The sequence below is a fragment of the Citrus clementina genome, unplaced genomic scaffold (genome assembly GCF_000493195.1).
Source record: "Citrus clementina cultivar Clemenules unplaced genomic scaffold, Citrus_clementina_v1.0 scaffold_6, whole genome shotgun sequence".
NCBI classification, from domain to species: Eukaryota; Viridiplantae; Streptophyta; class Magnoliopsida; order Sapindales; family Rutaceae; genus Citrus; species Citrus x clementina.
In genome coordinates this window covers 18,850,039-18,865,128 of record NW_006262139.1, presented here as the reverse complement: position 1 = coordinate 18,865,128, position 15,090 = coordinate 18,850,039, and the positions used below count along the sequence as shown (strand labels likewise).

Here is a 15,090-nt window from a genome sequence, read left to right as displayed (position 1 = left end):
TTTTAGGATAAAAAAATTTAGAATGTGTAACACTACTCTTTATTTATACATGACAAACTTGTTTTCACTTTTCATAAATATGATAATATTTTTAGAATGCAATGTATATGACATTTTGGTGGTATTTTACCCTAAAATCTTCATCAAGAACAATCTATGTCTACAAAAAATTTAATATCTCTCTATTAAATTTCACGCAAAATTTAATATTTTTGTTCAACAAAAATATCCCAAAATAATTTAAAAATCACATTCAATTCTAAAAAGCTTGTATTTTTCTTTAATATTTATCATAAAATTAGTCTTTTGAGTTTGAGTTTGAGTTTTTGTTTTATTTACTACAACTAAATAGATAAAAATGGTGAAATTATAAGTGATAAATGTTTTTGATTTAGTATTTTTTTCTTATAAAAATTTATGAAGTATATTTAAATGTACATGTAACATATCATTTTTTTTGTGGGATTTATTTTGTTAATTGTTGATAAATGAGTTTAGTGTTAGAATGTAAGTTTCATATTGTAATTTAGACTTCTCGACTTCTAGATTTTTTGACAAGTCTCGAGTCGAGAAGTCTAGAATTTTAGTGAATGTAAAGTTAGAAGTTTTGAATTTAAAAAATATAGAATTTTACATCCAATCTCTTCGGTCATTTGCCGATTTTACAATAAAAAATTTAATAAAATATAATTATGTGAAAATGCCATACTTCTTGACTACTAGACAAGTCTAGAACAATATAAGTCTAGAAGTCTATAACTCAATTGGAAAATATTAAGTTGAATTAAATAAAAGCGTATTCGGGTAACTTCGCTTCAGATTCTATCATATTCGTAACATTGGAAGTAATGAATCATGTACTTGGCATTTAAGCATTATTGAATCATATCCGGTGCAAATCCCTCATAGTCGAAACTAATTTACACTTAACGCATACGTAATATAAAATTAAATTATCGAAACTAATTTACACTTAACACACACGTAACATAAAAATAAATTATTGAACCCAATATTTTCTCCCTTTCAAGTATCCATTTTCTAGCCGAAAATCTAGGCGTTACAGTGGGTGAGTGTTTGATATTTCTATGAATAATGTACGAAATTATATATCAATGATTTTTAAGATTTATTTGGGTTCTTCTCTTTTGATATGCTATGCTTTCTGTGAAATGTGTTTGATTTTGATACGGTATTTTCTTTTTTCAATAATTCATACAGCATTATGTAGATTATCTCTTGCTAAATTTGATTGAATTGATGCTTGAGCATGATGTTAAATCAACGATGAAGATCAATCATTGTTCATATTGGAAGGTCTCTAACATTTTAATTTCTACTTAAGGCATTCACACACGCACATATATTGATTGATATAGTCATTTTCTAGTGCATATTCGCACGAAAATTTATACAGACATCCGCACCTGAAAATAAATTATATATAATAGAGAGAGTCGGGGGAGTTGATCAGATGCATAGAGTCACGCAGCTTATAGTGCGAGCACGCACCTGATCTTCATTCTATATAGATGAAAATTATATTTGTCATACGCATTTATGTGATGAATTAGCGTAATGTTGTGTTGTTTACTTGCAGTGACATTTTCAACTGAATTTGAAGAATCTTTGTTGATTTAAGTTATTCAAAATGTCTGCGGCAACGCATTCTTGCATTTCTTTTTCTACTAAAAATTTTATGTCAAGCAAAGCAACTTTCGCTACAAAGTATGAAAAGTCATCTCCTAAAAGGCTTGAAACTTGGTTCTCAACAACAAAGCAGTTGCACAGGAACTTCACATCAGGTCCTGTTAAATCTGTAAAGGTTGTTATAAGAGCTTAGATGAGGACAAGCCTTTATCAGGATTGCCTGTGGATTTGAGAGGTCGTACCGCTCTCTGTGTTCCCAATTGTCTTTGTGCTATATCATGCGTTCATGTTTGTCAGAGTCATGTTTCATTGTTGTGATTCTTTGCCTCTTGCACTTTCACTAGTTCCTATACCTTATATGTGCTAATCTTACTGGCCAATATCAAACATCTTACACTGAGACAATTGTTAGCAGGTAAACGAGCATTTATTGCTAGGGTTGCTGATGGCAATAGATACGGTTGGGCAATTGCAATATCTCTTGCTGCTGCGGGTGCTGAAATTCTCATTGGTAAATGGGTGCCTGTATTTAAATAGTCAAACTTAATTGTCTAATGACAGTAGACTAACTATTTTCGCATTATGCAGGCTCTTAACATTTTTGAAAGCAGCGTGCGGTGTGGGAAATTTGACGAATCACGCTTGTAATTACACAAATCCTTTTTTTGAATTACATGCTATCACATGAACTTATTTTACTACCTTGAGTTTATGCTTATTGCTACTTTGAATTTGATATTTCAGATTACCAGATGGTTCATTGATGGAAATTTCTAAAATTTACCCTCTGGATGCAGTTTATGATAATCCTGAGGATGTTTCTGAAGATGTAATGATACTTCTAATGATGCTAATGGGTGTAGCGACTACATTAGTTTACAAAAAATTCTTAATTATACTCATATTTGCTATTTTGTGTAGGTAAAATTAACAGACGCTATGCAGGGTCCTCAAAATGGACTGTTCAGGTATAATCTGTCGTTTATGTATATCTTACAAGCATATAATCAAGTGAATCATTATGTGATATCCATAAACTCTGATGTAAATTAACATAATTATTTAAGTGCAAAATAACGTGGGAGGCATGTAAACCATTTTTTGTAATGCTCTTCTGCTAATGGAATTGTGTATAATTTTGAATTTTGAGGTGCCATATGCAATAATATGGATGGCAATGGGGAGGGGAGGGGAGGGGACCAATCTCCCCATACCCATCCCTGATATTTTGCGTATGTCCCCGTCCCCTCCCCGTCCCCGTCAGAATTACTTGAGAGAATTTTCATCCTCTCCCCGAATAATAACAGGGGATCCCCAAGGGTCCCCGATCCCCGAATAACTAATACATTTTTTGTTTTCGATTTTGAGTTAATCATATTAAAATAAAAAATTCAAATAAAAGTAAAGTTTGAAATATATCTTACATTAATATCCATTACAAAAGTCACATACATTAAATTAGTAAGTAACGCAGCATGTAAGGGATACAAACTTCTTTTACAAACTATCGTGAATAAATTAATAGTCTAATACAAAATTGTTATAAATAAAATCGAATTTAGATTCAAAATTAACTTTTTCAATGGTGGCGTGAGCACTTTATAAATGTGGACTATTCCCTTTACAGCACAATAGTTAAGTCGGAGCAAATCAAGAACAAATATAATATTAGATTAAATTAAATTAGAAATTAAAATTGTGATTCGCTGTGGGCAATTATAACATCTAAAAATAAATAAAAAATATATTTAAGTTTAAAACATTTAATGAATATTAAAATTAAAACAAAATTTTTGGGCTAATAGAATTTACCCGATTTTTTAATGTCCTAAATAAAAATTTAGGACTTTAATTAGGCCTAAAAGTTTAATAATATAAATATTTTGATATTTGTTATTTTTACCAATATTTATAATTTTATAATTCAAATATTATTATTTATTTACTAGTAATTTAAAAAAATAAAAATTAAATTAAAAATTAAAATGGGAAAATGGGTAGGGGATGGGGATTCCACCTCATCCCCGTCCCCTCCCCGAATAAGAAATTGGGTAAAAAAATTTCCCCGTCCCTTCCCCGAATAAGAAATTGGGTATGAAATTATCCTCATACCCTCCCCGAATGGGAAAAATCCCCGAGGGTACCCGTCCCCGTGGGAATTTTTGCCATCCCTATGCAATAATAATTCAATTAACCATGTAAATGACGTACATTATTCTAAGGTTTTTATTATTTCCCTCTCCGTGTTGGGGGATCGATACTATTGGAAGACATTGGCTTTACCCGCATAGGGCCATTTGTGCCTCAGATCGATCTTGTTTTCCACAATAAGTACGTGGTTTGGAGTGTCCATGGACAAAACTCAATGGTGCAAATTGGAAAATGGACAAAACTCAATGGTGCAGGGTCCTCAAAATGGACTGTTCAGGTATAATCCATCGTTTATGTATATCTTACAAGCATATAATCAAGTGAATCATATGTGATATCCATAAACTCTGATGTAAATTAACATCATTATTTAAGTGCAAAATAACGTGGGAGGCATGTAAACCATTTTTTGTAATGCTCTTCTGCTAATGGAATTGTGTATAATTTTGAATTTTGAGGTGCCATATGCAATAATATGGATGGCAATGGGGAGGGGAGGGGAGGGGACCAATCTCCCCATACCCATCCCTGATATTTTGCGTATGTCCCCGTCCCCTCCCCGTCCCCGTCAGAATTACTTGAGAGAATTTTCATCCTCTCCCCGAATAATAACAGGGGATCCCCAAGGGTCCCCGATCCCCGAATAACTAATACATTTTTTGTTTTCGATTTTGAGTTAATCATATTAAAATAAAAAATTCAAATAAAAGTAAAGTTTGAAATATATCTTACATTAATATCCATTACAAAAGTCACATACATTAAATTAGTAAGTAACGCAGCATGTAAGGGATACAAACTTCTTTTACAAACTATCGTGAATAAATTAATATGCAATAATAATTCAATTGACCATGTAAATGGCGTACATTATTGTAAGGTTTTTATTATTTCCCTCTCCGTGTTGGGGGATCGATACTATTGGAAGACATTGGCTTTACCCGTATAGGGCCATTTGTGCCTCAAATCGATCTTGTTTTCCACAATAAGTACGTGGTTTGGAGTGTCCATGGACAAAACTCAATGGTGCAGATTGGAAATGATGTGCTGTGCTTAAGGTTTGTGGATGGAGGAGTAAACCCTCGAACTTCCATTGTCATTGGCGGGCGTCAGCTGGAAAATAATCTGCTTCAGTTTGATTTAGCACACTTCAAGACTTGGCTCGGCAACTCACTACTGTTCGAGCCAACCACTTGTTCCAACTTCAACCTTACATCTAATATTGCATAAGAATTTTAAGTGAGTGTGTATGCATACATACATACATACATACATACCAATTTGTTCTTTTATTGGTGCACTTGATGAGTAAAATGGTCATGGCCATGGACCCATGATGAGTTAATGGTCAGACCAAATAATGTATTGTGTTAACTTGATCAATTTTATTGTTATGAGAATATATAAAAGCTATTTAAAGCATACACAAATGCTGTGAACTGTGGGGATAATGATATCTATGACTATGATCGTATCAAGTTGGGAGGCACCCCCAGAATTCATTTCTATTCGTCTTATCCATATTGGTGATTTGAAAGAATTTGTAATGAGTCATTTCTTTATTAATATCTTTACTTCAAAAATTACAATTAATCGTGATAGGAACTACTGGGTCCTCCACATTTTTTCTAGCTAGTAGCTCGAAGTTTGGCAGCACATAGCTTAGATACGAAATTTATAATTAAATAAAAATAAATAGTAGAATTCCTCAATAACTTTCTTTTTTTCTTTTGCTTTTCTTTATGATATATGTTATCCAAATTTCTTCTTCTCAGCGCAAATCTGATCACAAATGTATAGGTGCAAGCAAGTGCTAGCTTTAAGCATATTTAAAATAAATAAAAATTAAAATTAAGAGTATTAATTATGAATTTATTATTTTTTTAAGCAATTGACTTGATGAATTTAAGTTCAAATAGGTCATTTAGTGCTTTTGAATACTACGTGTACAAGCAAATTGTATACGACATTAATGAGATTAAAAAAAAAGACATAAAATGTAATTAATAAATAAATAATGTTACAAGACAAATGAGCTGGATTGGTCAAAGTCAAACTTAGACTACACCTCAGCAATTGGGATACATCAGAGGTTTGCATGTCCCCTTTTCGCCATGATTGACATCTCCACCCCGCGGATTACTTATGTTGTAATTACATTAAATCAACATGTTAATCATTATTATCATTAATTCTTATTCTTTTGGACTGCCCCTAAATTGTAAATGAGTCACAATCAAGTATATCGTGCGATGACCATGTGTCACCTTATTATTGATTAACATCTTACAATATTTTTAATAATTCGGTAAAATGTGATCTACCACGCACAATAACATACATTTAATCAAATTCAATACATAATTATGGTTAAGTATCTCCTCTAACGACCCTCTTGTCTTTTGCTCTCTTCACCCTTTCATTAATCCCTCTATAGCCCAAACATCATTTAGACCAAAAGCATTACTTCCTCCGGTCACAAAAGATGCATCAAGTCTCCAATAACTCACTCAAATCAACCACCTCTAGAGTAAATGCATAACAATGAGGATTAATTAATAAAAAATGTAGAAATTATCATTATTAATTTATTGACATTTATTTATTTAATTGAAGGGCCTATTTTTCATTATTTCCCTTTAATAAGAATAGATTTATTATTAAAAATCAAAATATTAATGTACAGTAGTAACATGACTAAACATGATTCACATGGTCATTAGACAGCAGCTAGACATCTCCCGTCATGGGCGGAGCTAATAAATTCAGCTCAGAGAACATAGTTTTATTTTTTAATGTGGCCCCCGTAAGTTTAACACTTTAGCAGTTTAACCCAATAATTAAATGCATTTTTTAACCTTTACTCCTTAAAGTTTACTTTTATCAAATTTTGGCCCCCCTGGAATTTTATTCCCAGCTCCCACCAATGTCTCCCCTCTCTTTTCCTTCATGACATGCCTCCTTAAGCCTGGTACGTGAACATTTGTAATGTAATGCTTCCAATCAATGCTCCCCATGTCAAATCCAAACTTTTTCTTCTCTTCTTCATTCATGATCTGCATTAGCCCCAGTGTGTTGCTGCAATCAAACCTGGCACGTGGAGATCATGCATGAAAAAAAAAAAATACTTTAGGCCAAAGAATAATTATAATAGAGTTATATATTGATGCAGTAACCTCAAATTAATTAGTTAATATTACCTTCCAGCATAAAGTCCGTATGGAAGGTATACATTAGCGAACTCCTTTCTGCGTAAAATTTCATATTGTTTCTGAGCCAGCAGCTCGCCATTTGAAGATCCAATAATGCTTCGCTGCATGGCACCATCCAAAAGGTGAGCTGAAAAATCTTCCATGGAAGTGAAAAGCTTCATTACTGGAACACGGATTGGGCTTCCCTTTGAGTCCAGAACAGGCGAGGAATCGAAGTGTTCGTGAAGAAGGCTCAAAAGATATTTGGTAACTAATGGGTTTGTAACAGATGATGCAATTTGATAGACCTTGACTTCTGGTTTTTGTATGACCACTTGTCCATGCTTTGCGATGGCTGCCAACGTTGCGTTCACAACCATGTCGACTGGGACCTGTAGCAGCCAATATTTATGTTAAAATAATGAGCACTGATATTTGGATAACAAAATTGACAAAACACTAACAATCATGTGTAAATTTTTTTAACATTTTTCTAAAATATCACTAAGTGGTTAGGATAAATGTCAAATTTTATGCATATATATTAATTAATTAACTATCAATCATGTGCAAATTCCCTTCTATTTTGCTAAAATAAAACTTATATGAGTACAAAATCATGGTCCACCAATGAAAAAGCCATTTGAGTAAAATGGTTGATATTACTTACTACATCCAATATTCCACTAGGGTCTCCTACAAACTCGTTTAGCTGCCCTCTTCCATAGTACAAAATCATAAGATCCAAGATCCTGTGAATCAAGAAGTAGGGTAGGGAGATAAGATATCTAAAATCTCATATATAAATAATGGAAAAATTAATTTTAGGTTTTCCTGTGTCATGTATCTATATTTACTCTTAATTCATTGGTTATTTGCACATGACAAGAATCTAAGATATATAAGAGTACACATGATAATAGTTTACAGAAGAGAGTATATAAACCAACAATTAATATTAAAAAATTTCTCTGAAACAATATATATATACGTACATACAACAAAAATTGATTTCCGATACCTATTTCCTTGTATCCAACCAGCGAATGGTTTTTTATAAGTGCTCTGAATCATACTAGGTCGAATGATCACAACCGGTATATTTTCTTTCAAGGTATCAATCATCATTTCACCCATAGCCTTTGTGAAAACATATGTGACGTCCCATCCATATTTTCTTGCCCTAATTAACAATTAGATGTTACATATACGAAGCAGCAACAAATCTAAACAAAGAAAATATTAAAGTGAAGGGGGATTTTATCACCTTTCTAAACCCAATTCCTTCATTTTCTTTCGAGCGTCTTCATCATTTTCAAGGGCTTTTTTGGATTTCATAGCCAACTCTATTTCTTTTTCAACGTCCAATTTTGGTTCAATTTTGGAGTTATTGAAGTTTAATTCCCTTGCTATCGTATCCCCCATGTAGAAGGGCTTTTCCATAATCCTTCCTTGTCTCTTTCCATTAACATATGCTGCAAATAATTTTGAAAGAAGGGTAACAACATTTTAGTCCTCGAGTTCAGGCAAAAGCTTAAGGAAATCAAAATTACAATTTTCTTTTCACATAGGTTCTTGCTGACTGCTGCGAACATTATAGGTTTTAGACACTTGCCTGTCGACATGTGCACAAAAACCTTAATCTTCTTGCACTTTTTCGCAAAATTCATGACATGGGAAGGTCCTCTTGTGTTTATATCGATAGCAATGTCATATCTGCAATTTCAAATTAAACTACATGATGCCACTTATATTATGTATCTAAATAATTACGTGCAATATTTTTTAAAAATATATATTGTGTCGTTGCCCAGATTTCAAGATCAGTAGGAACAAATTTAATTTACTGTAAAACAATTAGGTTTTTCTCAAGTATTTTAAAAAAAATTTTAAATTTTAACGTATTCTTTAAAGATATTTTGACAATGAAAATATACTTTTGAGCTTATTTGTTTATATATATTATTCAAAACCGATGGAAAGAAATCACAATTTTTATTGAGGACAAATAAAAATTTTAACTGAAATTTAAAAAAGATTTTCTAAAATTTTTATAGATCTACCACTAGTTTGTTGAAGAGCTAGACTAGTTAGTTGATATCACTTTCTATTTGATATAACTATGATTAAATCAAGGTCATAAATGATTATAAGTTTATAACCTTTCGTGTAAGGTTGTATTAGCTGCAGAATTTATAATTACGTCGACTTCATTTGCGATCACTTTGGCCAAATCTCCTTCTAATCCAAGGTTACTTTCACTTATATTTCCTACCACAGGAACCAATTTATTTAACATGAAATCTTGGTAGCATTCCCCGTAGGTTTGCTGAAGACACTTGAAAAGTTCCGCATTGATGACCTGAAAGTGCACAACCAAAATAATAAAAATAATAATAATAAAGAAATTAAAGATTTGGGACAAAATAGTAAAATCTAAAAAATTAGTGAATTAACAGTAAAATTTAAAAGTCTATAACAAACATACTTCATCTTTTAATCTTTTCGATGCAGCTTCTTCACTTTCTGCCTTGATCAAAAGAAATATCTTACCCACCTCAGGCGCTGTTCGTAATATCTTCTCTATAAGAACTGAAAAAGAAAAAAGAAAATTGAAAAGTATAATAATATTAATACATTTCAAGGTTATAGCTCGTCGATTCCTACACTGTATGTTCTAAAATACTTTGTCTTAGAGGTTTTATCGAATGATTTTCATGTAATTTTATTTAGCTGGCCACTAAATTTGAATTTTAGAAAAGATAGGGGTTAAACAATTCCCAATTTTTTTTAAAAATAATAAATATAATAAAACAAAAAGAGTGTGTTAAAGATAAAACTTAAAATATATATACCCTTTGCAAGAAGTCTTGTTGTCCTAGTAATAAAAAAGCATGTGCGCGCGCGCGCACACACACACACAAAATAAAACCAAAATAGTGTGTTAAAAATAAAACTTAAATGAAAATATACCCTTTGCGAGAAACCCTGTTGCCCCAGTAACAAAAAAGCTCTTCCCTACAAGAAATTTTTCAATACCAATACCGTATTGCTTTGAGTATTGGGCTGAATTTTTCGACATTTTCAAGTGAAGATGCAAAGATGGAGTTCTACGTGTGAGGTTTTATAGAAAAAGGAGATGAGTGTATACGCAATCTTTTTAATACAATAAAAAAATGTAGTACCATAAAAATAATACATAAATGTTCACCAAATGTGTGAAAGTGTAATAAAACATTAAATATTATACTTACTTTGGATATATAGTTTGTATCTCGTGTCACAATTATTTATTGTCCTGTGTATTAAATGCTCATGTATAATGCAATTCAATCAACAGATATTGCATCAATTTTACACCGAGTATCTCAATTATTATTATTATACGTGCCTATACGTATTGTCAGTTCATGACTTCGTAGCTGCCGGTTCGTGACTTTGTAGCTGCTGGTTCGTGACTTTGTTGCCACACAGAGACGCACACAGATCTAATACTCTTTGCCCTAGATTAGGCAAATGAACCACAAAAAATAATACTTAATTTCCTTCCCGTAAGGAAAATTATTATTTTTTATGGGGTATATATCTTTTGTTAACTTTTTTTTTTAATATAGTGGGTCAATTTTATTTATTCCACATATGACATAATCTAAAATAACAAGGAAATTTTTTTTAATCATTTCACCATTCGTTTCTCTCTCTCGTCACCTCCTTTAAACGTCCAGTCCTCTTTCAATTAAACTCGATCAAAATTCTTTCCCTTCGTTTGTCTCATCATCTAAAAAGTCACAATTACAAATCTAGAAATTTAAGGATAGTTTATATATAAAAGAATATATATATATATATATATATATATATATATATATATATATATATATATATATTCTTTCTTTTACATGTTATATGTACATTCACATTAATTCAAACTTGCAGATGCAAAGAACTAGACAAGTTTGGTAATAAGCGAGGCGGACCCAGCCAGTTAGATTTGGAGGGGCTTAGTTCAAAAATTTTAATTCAATCATTCATAGAATTAGAGGAATTATTCCTCTTGGACGAAATGATAAAAGGAGTTTCTGGAAGGAAAGACGTCTAGAAAAGCTTTGTACAGGGGCTGTGGATACACTTCTTGATAATGGAATCCGTGGACAGTCAATGAGGGATGGTTATAATAAGATTTATAAGTCGTTTTTCAGATGTAATTGAAGGAAAAGAGGGAAGATTTCGTGAGACTTGGCTTGGCAAACGGATCAATTATTCGGGGCGGACTGTCATTGTTGTGGGCCCCTCACTTTCATTACATCAATGTGGATTGCCTCGCGAAATCGCAATAGAGTTTATATGTGCTACAAGTACTGGCCAATTTCAAACATCTTTCAATGACACAATTGTTGGCAGATAAACGAGCATTTATTGCTGCGATCGCTGATGACAATGGATACGGTTGGGCAATTGCAAAATCTCTCGCAGCTACGGGTGTTGAAGTTCTCATCGGTACATAGGTGCCTCTATGTAAATAGTCAAACTTAATTCTCTTATGACAATAGACATGCTCGAGTTCTGCCAAAATTGTGTTTTCTAACTAACTATTTTTGCTTTATGCAGGCTGTTAAACATTTTTTTAAAGCAGCCTGCGGCATGGGAAATTTGACGAATCACGCTTGTAATTACACAAATCCTTATTTTTGACACACTGTGTTATGCTATATTGTATTATTTTAATACATGTGTATTATTGTATTGCATTAACATTGTATTATAATAATATTATATAATGTTTAGTGCTACACTATATTGTATTAATTTTTAATTATACTAGATTTGGTGCTGCACAATACTATATTAATTTTTTTATGATTAATTTAAATTATATATTTAGAAAATATTATTTATTAGTACTTAGAAAAATACTAAATATAAAAGTCTTAAATTTTAGAAATTTAACATTTTAAATAAAAATATCATAATTATTCATAAAAATCGAAGCTTATACCCTTAAGTTTTCGAAAATGTATTTTTCAGTATTTTGTAAACATATAACCTATGAAGTAAAGATCGAAACAAATAATTTAATCAAATAATCTCTAAGTAATATAACAACATAAATAAATAATTAAAATCTTCAAGATTAGTTGAAAAATCACCTTAGGATGATAGAATAAAAGTTTATATATACCACAAGATGATCACAAAATAATAAAGTGATACAATTGTTGTAACATATGATCACTAATAAAATAGATTGTGTTAAATAATCTAGTAATTGTTTATATTATTAATTTTCATTTAATATTATTCAAATTTATTCATATTTAAATATTTATAATTTTTGTTATATTAACTTATTAAAGATTAATCAATTTTATATATTAACTATTATAATATAATTAAATAATATATTATTTAGTTATATTTTTAGTATAGTAAAAATTAAAATATAATATAATATTATTGAGTAATAAATTTTAAATCTATTAATTTATATTAAAAATTATATTATGCAAATAAAAATAAAATATTATATTATATTAAAAAATTATATTTATTTATTATTATTACAAAGTTAATTTAACAGGGAAAAATTTAAGAAGGGAAAAAAAAAAAAGATGGCAAGCCGTATTAGCTAAACCCAACTATTTTTTAGTAACGTTGGGTTTAGTTAATGCGCCAACTTGCTCCATTAGGGTGCTTGGTGCCCCAAACATGAGGCTGCATTGTACTCCCCTGTAATGAGGGGGTACCAAACACCCCCTTACTGTACTGCCTTGCGTCTATGCTCATTGGTATGTTTGAATTTGATATTTCAGGTTACCAGATGGTTTGTTGATGGAAATTTCCAAAGTTTACCCTCTGGATGCAGTTTATGATAATCCTGAGGATGTTCCTAAAAATGTAACGATACTTCTTATGATGGTTATGGGTGTTGCGACTAAATTAGTTTACAAAAAAAATTCTTGATTATACTCATATTTGCTATTTTGTGCAGGTAAAAAATAACAAACGACACGCAGGTCCTCAAAAATGGACTGTTCAGGAATAATCCATCGTTTATGTATATCTTACAAGCACATGATCAAGTGCATCAGAGAAGCGATATCCATAAACTCTGATGTAAATTAACATCATTATTTTTAAGTGCAAAATAACGTGGGAGGCATGTAAACCATTTTCTGTGATGCTCTTCAGCTAATGGAATTGTGTATAATTTTGAATTTTGAGGTGCCATATGCAATAATAATTCATTTGACCATATAAATGGCGTACATTATTCTAAGGTTTTTATTATTTCCCTCTCGGTGTTGGGGGATCAATATTATTGGGGTCATATAGGAACAAACATTTCTTTTGATCGTTACACACTGCCTCCCTATATTTCTTGGGTCCGCATTTATGTTTCCACAGGTTTCTGTTCATTGACCTTCATGATCAATTCCATAATTGAATAAGATGTCCTGTTCTTCCAAAGTTCCTATATAAACAGTTAACAAACAGCACGATGATTGACTAATTTGTAATTCCGTCCCCGTAGGAGATTGCTGAATCTGTAAAACAGCATTTTGGCAGCATTGATATCCTTGTCCATTCACTTGTAAATGGGCCCAAGGTTCAGCTCTTGGCTTTTTTTTGTCGTTTTTGTGCTGTTACTTTTGAGTTTGCTATGCACCTCAACTGTAAGAAATCATGAACAGGTTAGCAAGCCTCTTTAGGAGACATCAAGGCACGGATACCTCGGATCTGCATCGACTACCTCCTTTGTTTCTTTACTCAAGCATTTCGTTCCAATAATGAATCCAGGCACATTTCTTACAATGTGCAAATCCTCTATTAGAAACTGAAATAATGAATAATCAAATTGATTATTCATAATTTCTTACTTGTTAATTGATTTCGTTCCAATAATGATTCCTAATATTACATCTCCTCGTGATGATATCTGAAATGCAACAGCATGCTAGACTTTAAACTGGCTGTTGTAACTTACAGGTGGTGCTTCAATTTCTCTAACGTACATGGGTTCTGAAAGCTTCATTCCAGGGTATGCTGCTTTTAACGCCATTTGCTTTCATGATCAAGTTTCTCATTGTCTGATTTTCCCCTCCTGAACATTTTTTTGTTCAGATGTGGTGGAGGTATGAGCTTAGCAAGAAGTGCTCTGGAGAGTGATACGCGTGCAAGTACTATTTGCGTAGGATACTTAAAGATCTGTTTCTCTTTCGACAGATGTTTCTTATGAATATATCGTATCTATGAAATGTCTTTCCTTGATTAGGTGCTGGCTCTCGAAGCTGGAAGAAAACATAAAATTAGAGTCAACACAATATCTACAGGTTAACAATTACCTCTCACCAATGAAATATAATCTCACTAAACTGGTCCATGTTAGCTTTGTAGAGCTGCTTCATTTCAACAATTGATTGTAGTGATTTGAGTTTTTCTTATGTAAGGGTTCCTATAATGCTATTTTACCAAACATAACAATGTCATTCCTTACATTTTTTAGCCATGCCAAAAGCAATTGGTTTTATTGATGTCATGATTGATTACTCACTGGAAAATGCATCCTTACAGAAAGAGATGTCGGCAGGCGAGTCATCAAATAACTGAAGCTCTGTATTTGCACCTGGTTGTTTATCGAAATAACATTTTAACCTATAATGGAACCGAGGAGGTGGGGAATGCCGCAGCTTTCCTAGCATCGTCTTTGGCTTCAGCAATCACTGGCGCTGTTATTTATGTCCACAATGGTCTAGATGCAATGGGAGATGGAGCTGAAAGCCTCACATTTTAGGACCTTCACATTCCCTAAGTAGAGCCAGATGTTAATGATCATCAATTTAATTGTCGTGCAGATATCAGTGATAAATTTTATTTGGCACAAATGATGTTGTTTGCTCTTCTTATTAACCGCTTCAGCTGCATATCACAAAGCTCATTTGATGCCTGCCGGGATTGAAGACTAATCCATACATCATTTTAGACGAGACCTTTTTTCATTATCTGTTCTTTTTATATCATTTAGGAGTTGAAAAAGTCAATAGGATTTTGACAATGCACGACCACCAATTCTTTTTTTTCTTTTTTTTTTTGTTAGGTA

At 32.0% G+C, this 15,090-nt stretch overlaps 1 protein-coding gene and 1 pseudogene across 1 annotated transcript; one reads left to right on the top strand and one right to left on the bottom strand.

Annotated features, from left to right (window-relative positions):
* The first annotated feature begins 488 nt into the window (after nucleotides 1-488).
* Nucleotides 489-14,802, top strand: LOC18039589 (annotated as a pseudogene).
* On the bottom strand, nucleotides 6,559-10,098 carry LOC18039325 (fatty acyl-CoA reductase 2). Its single transcript, XM_006429798.2, has 9 exons — nucleotides 9,966-10,098; nucleotides 9,481-9,584; nucleotides 9,155-9,354; nucleotides 8,608-8,708; nucleotides 8,260-8,467; nucleotides 8,014-8,175; nucleotides 7,663-7,744; nucleotides 7,002-7,384; nucleotides 6,559-6,891 (listed from the first exon to the last, which is right to left on the bottom strand). Exons 1-9 carry the CDS (start codon nucleotides 10,072-10,074, stop codon nucleotides 6,669-6,671), a joined length of 1,572 nt encoding a protein of 523 aa, XP_006429861.1. The 5' UTR covers nucleotides 10,075-10,098; the 3' UTR covers nucleotides 6,559-6,668.
* Nucleotides 14,803-15,090: the final 288 nt, after the last annotated feature.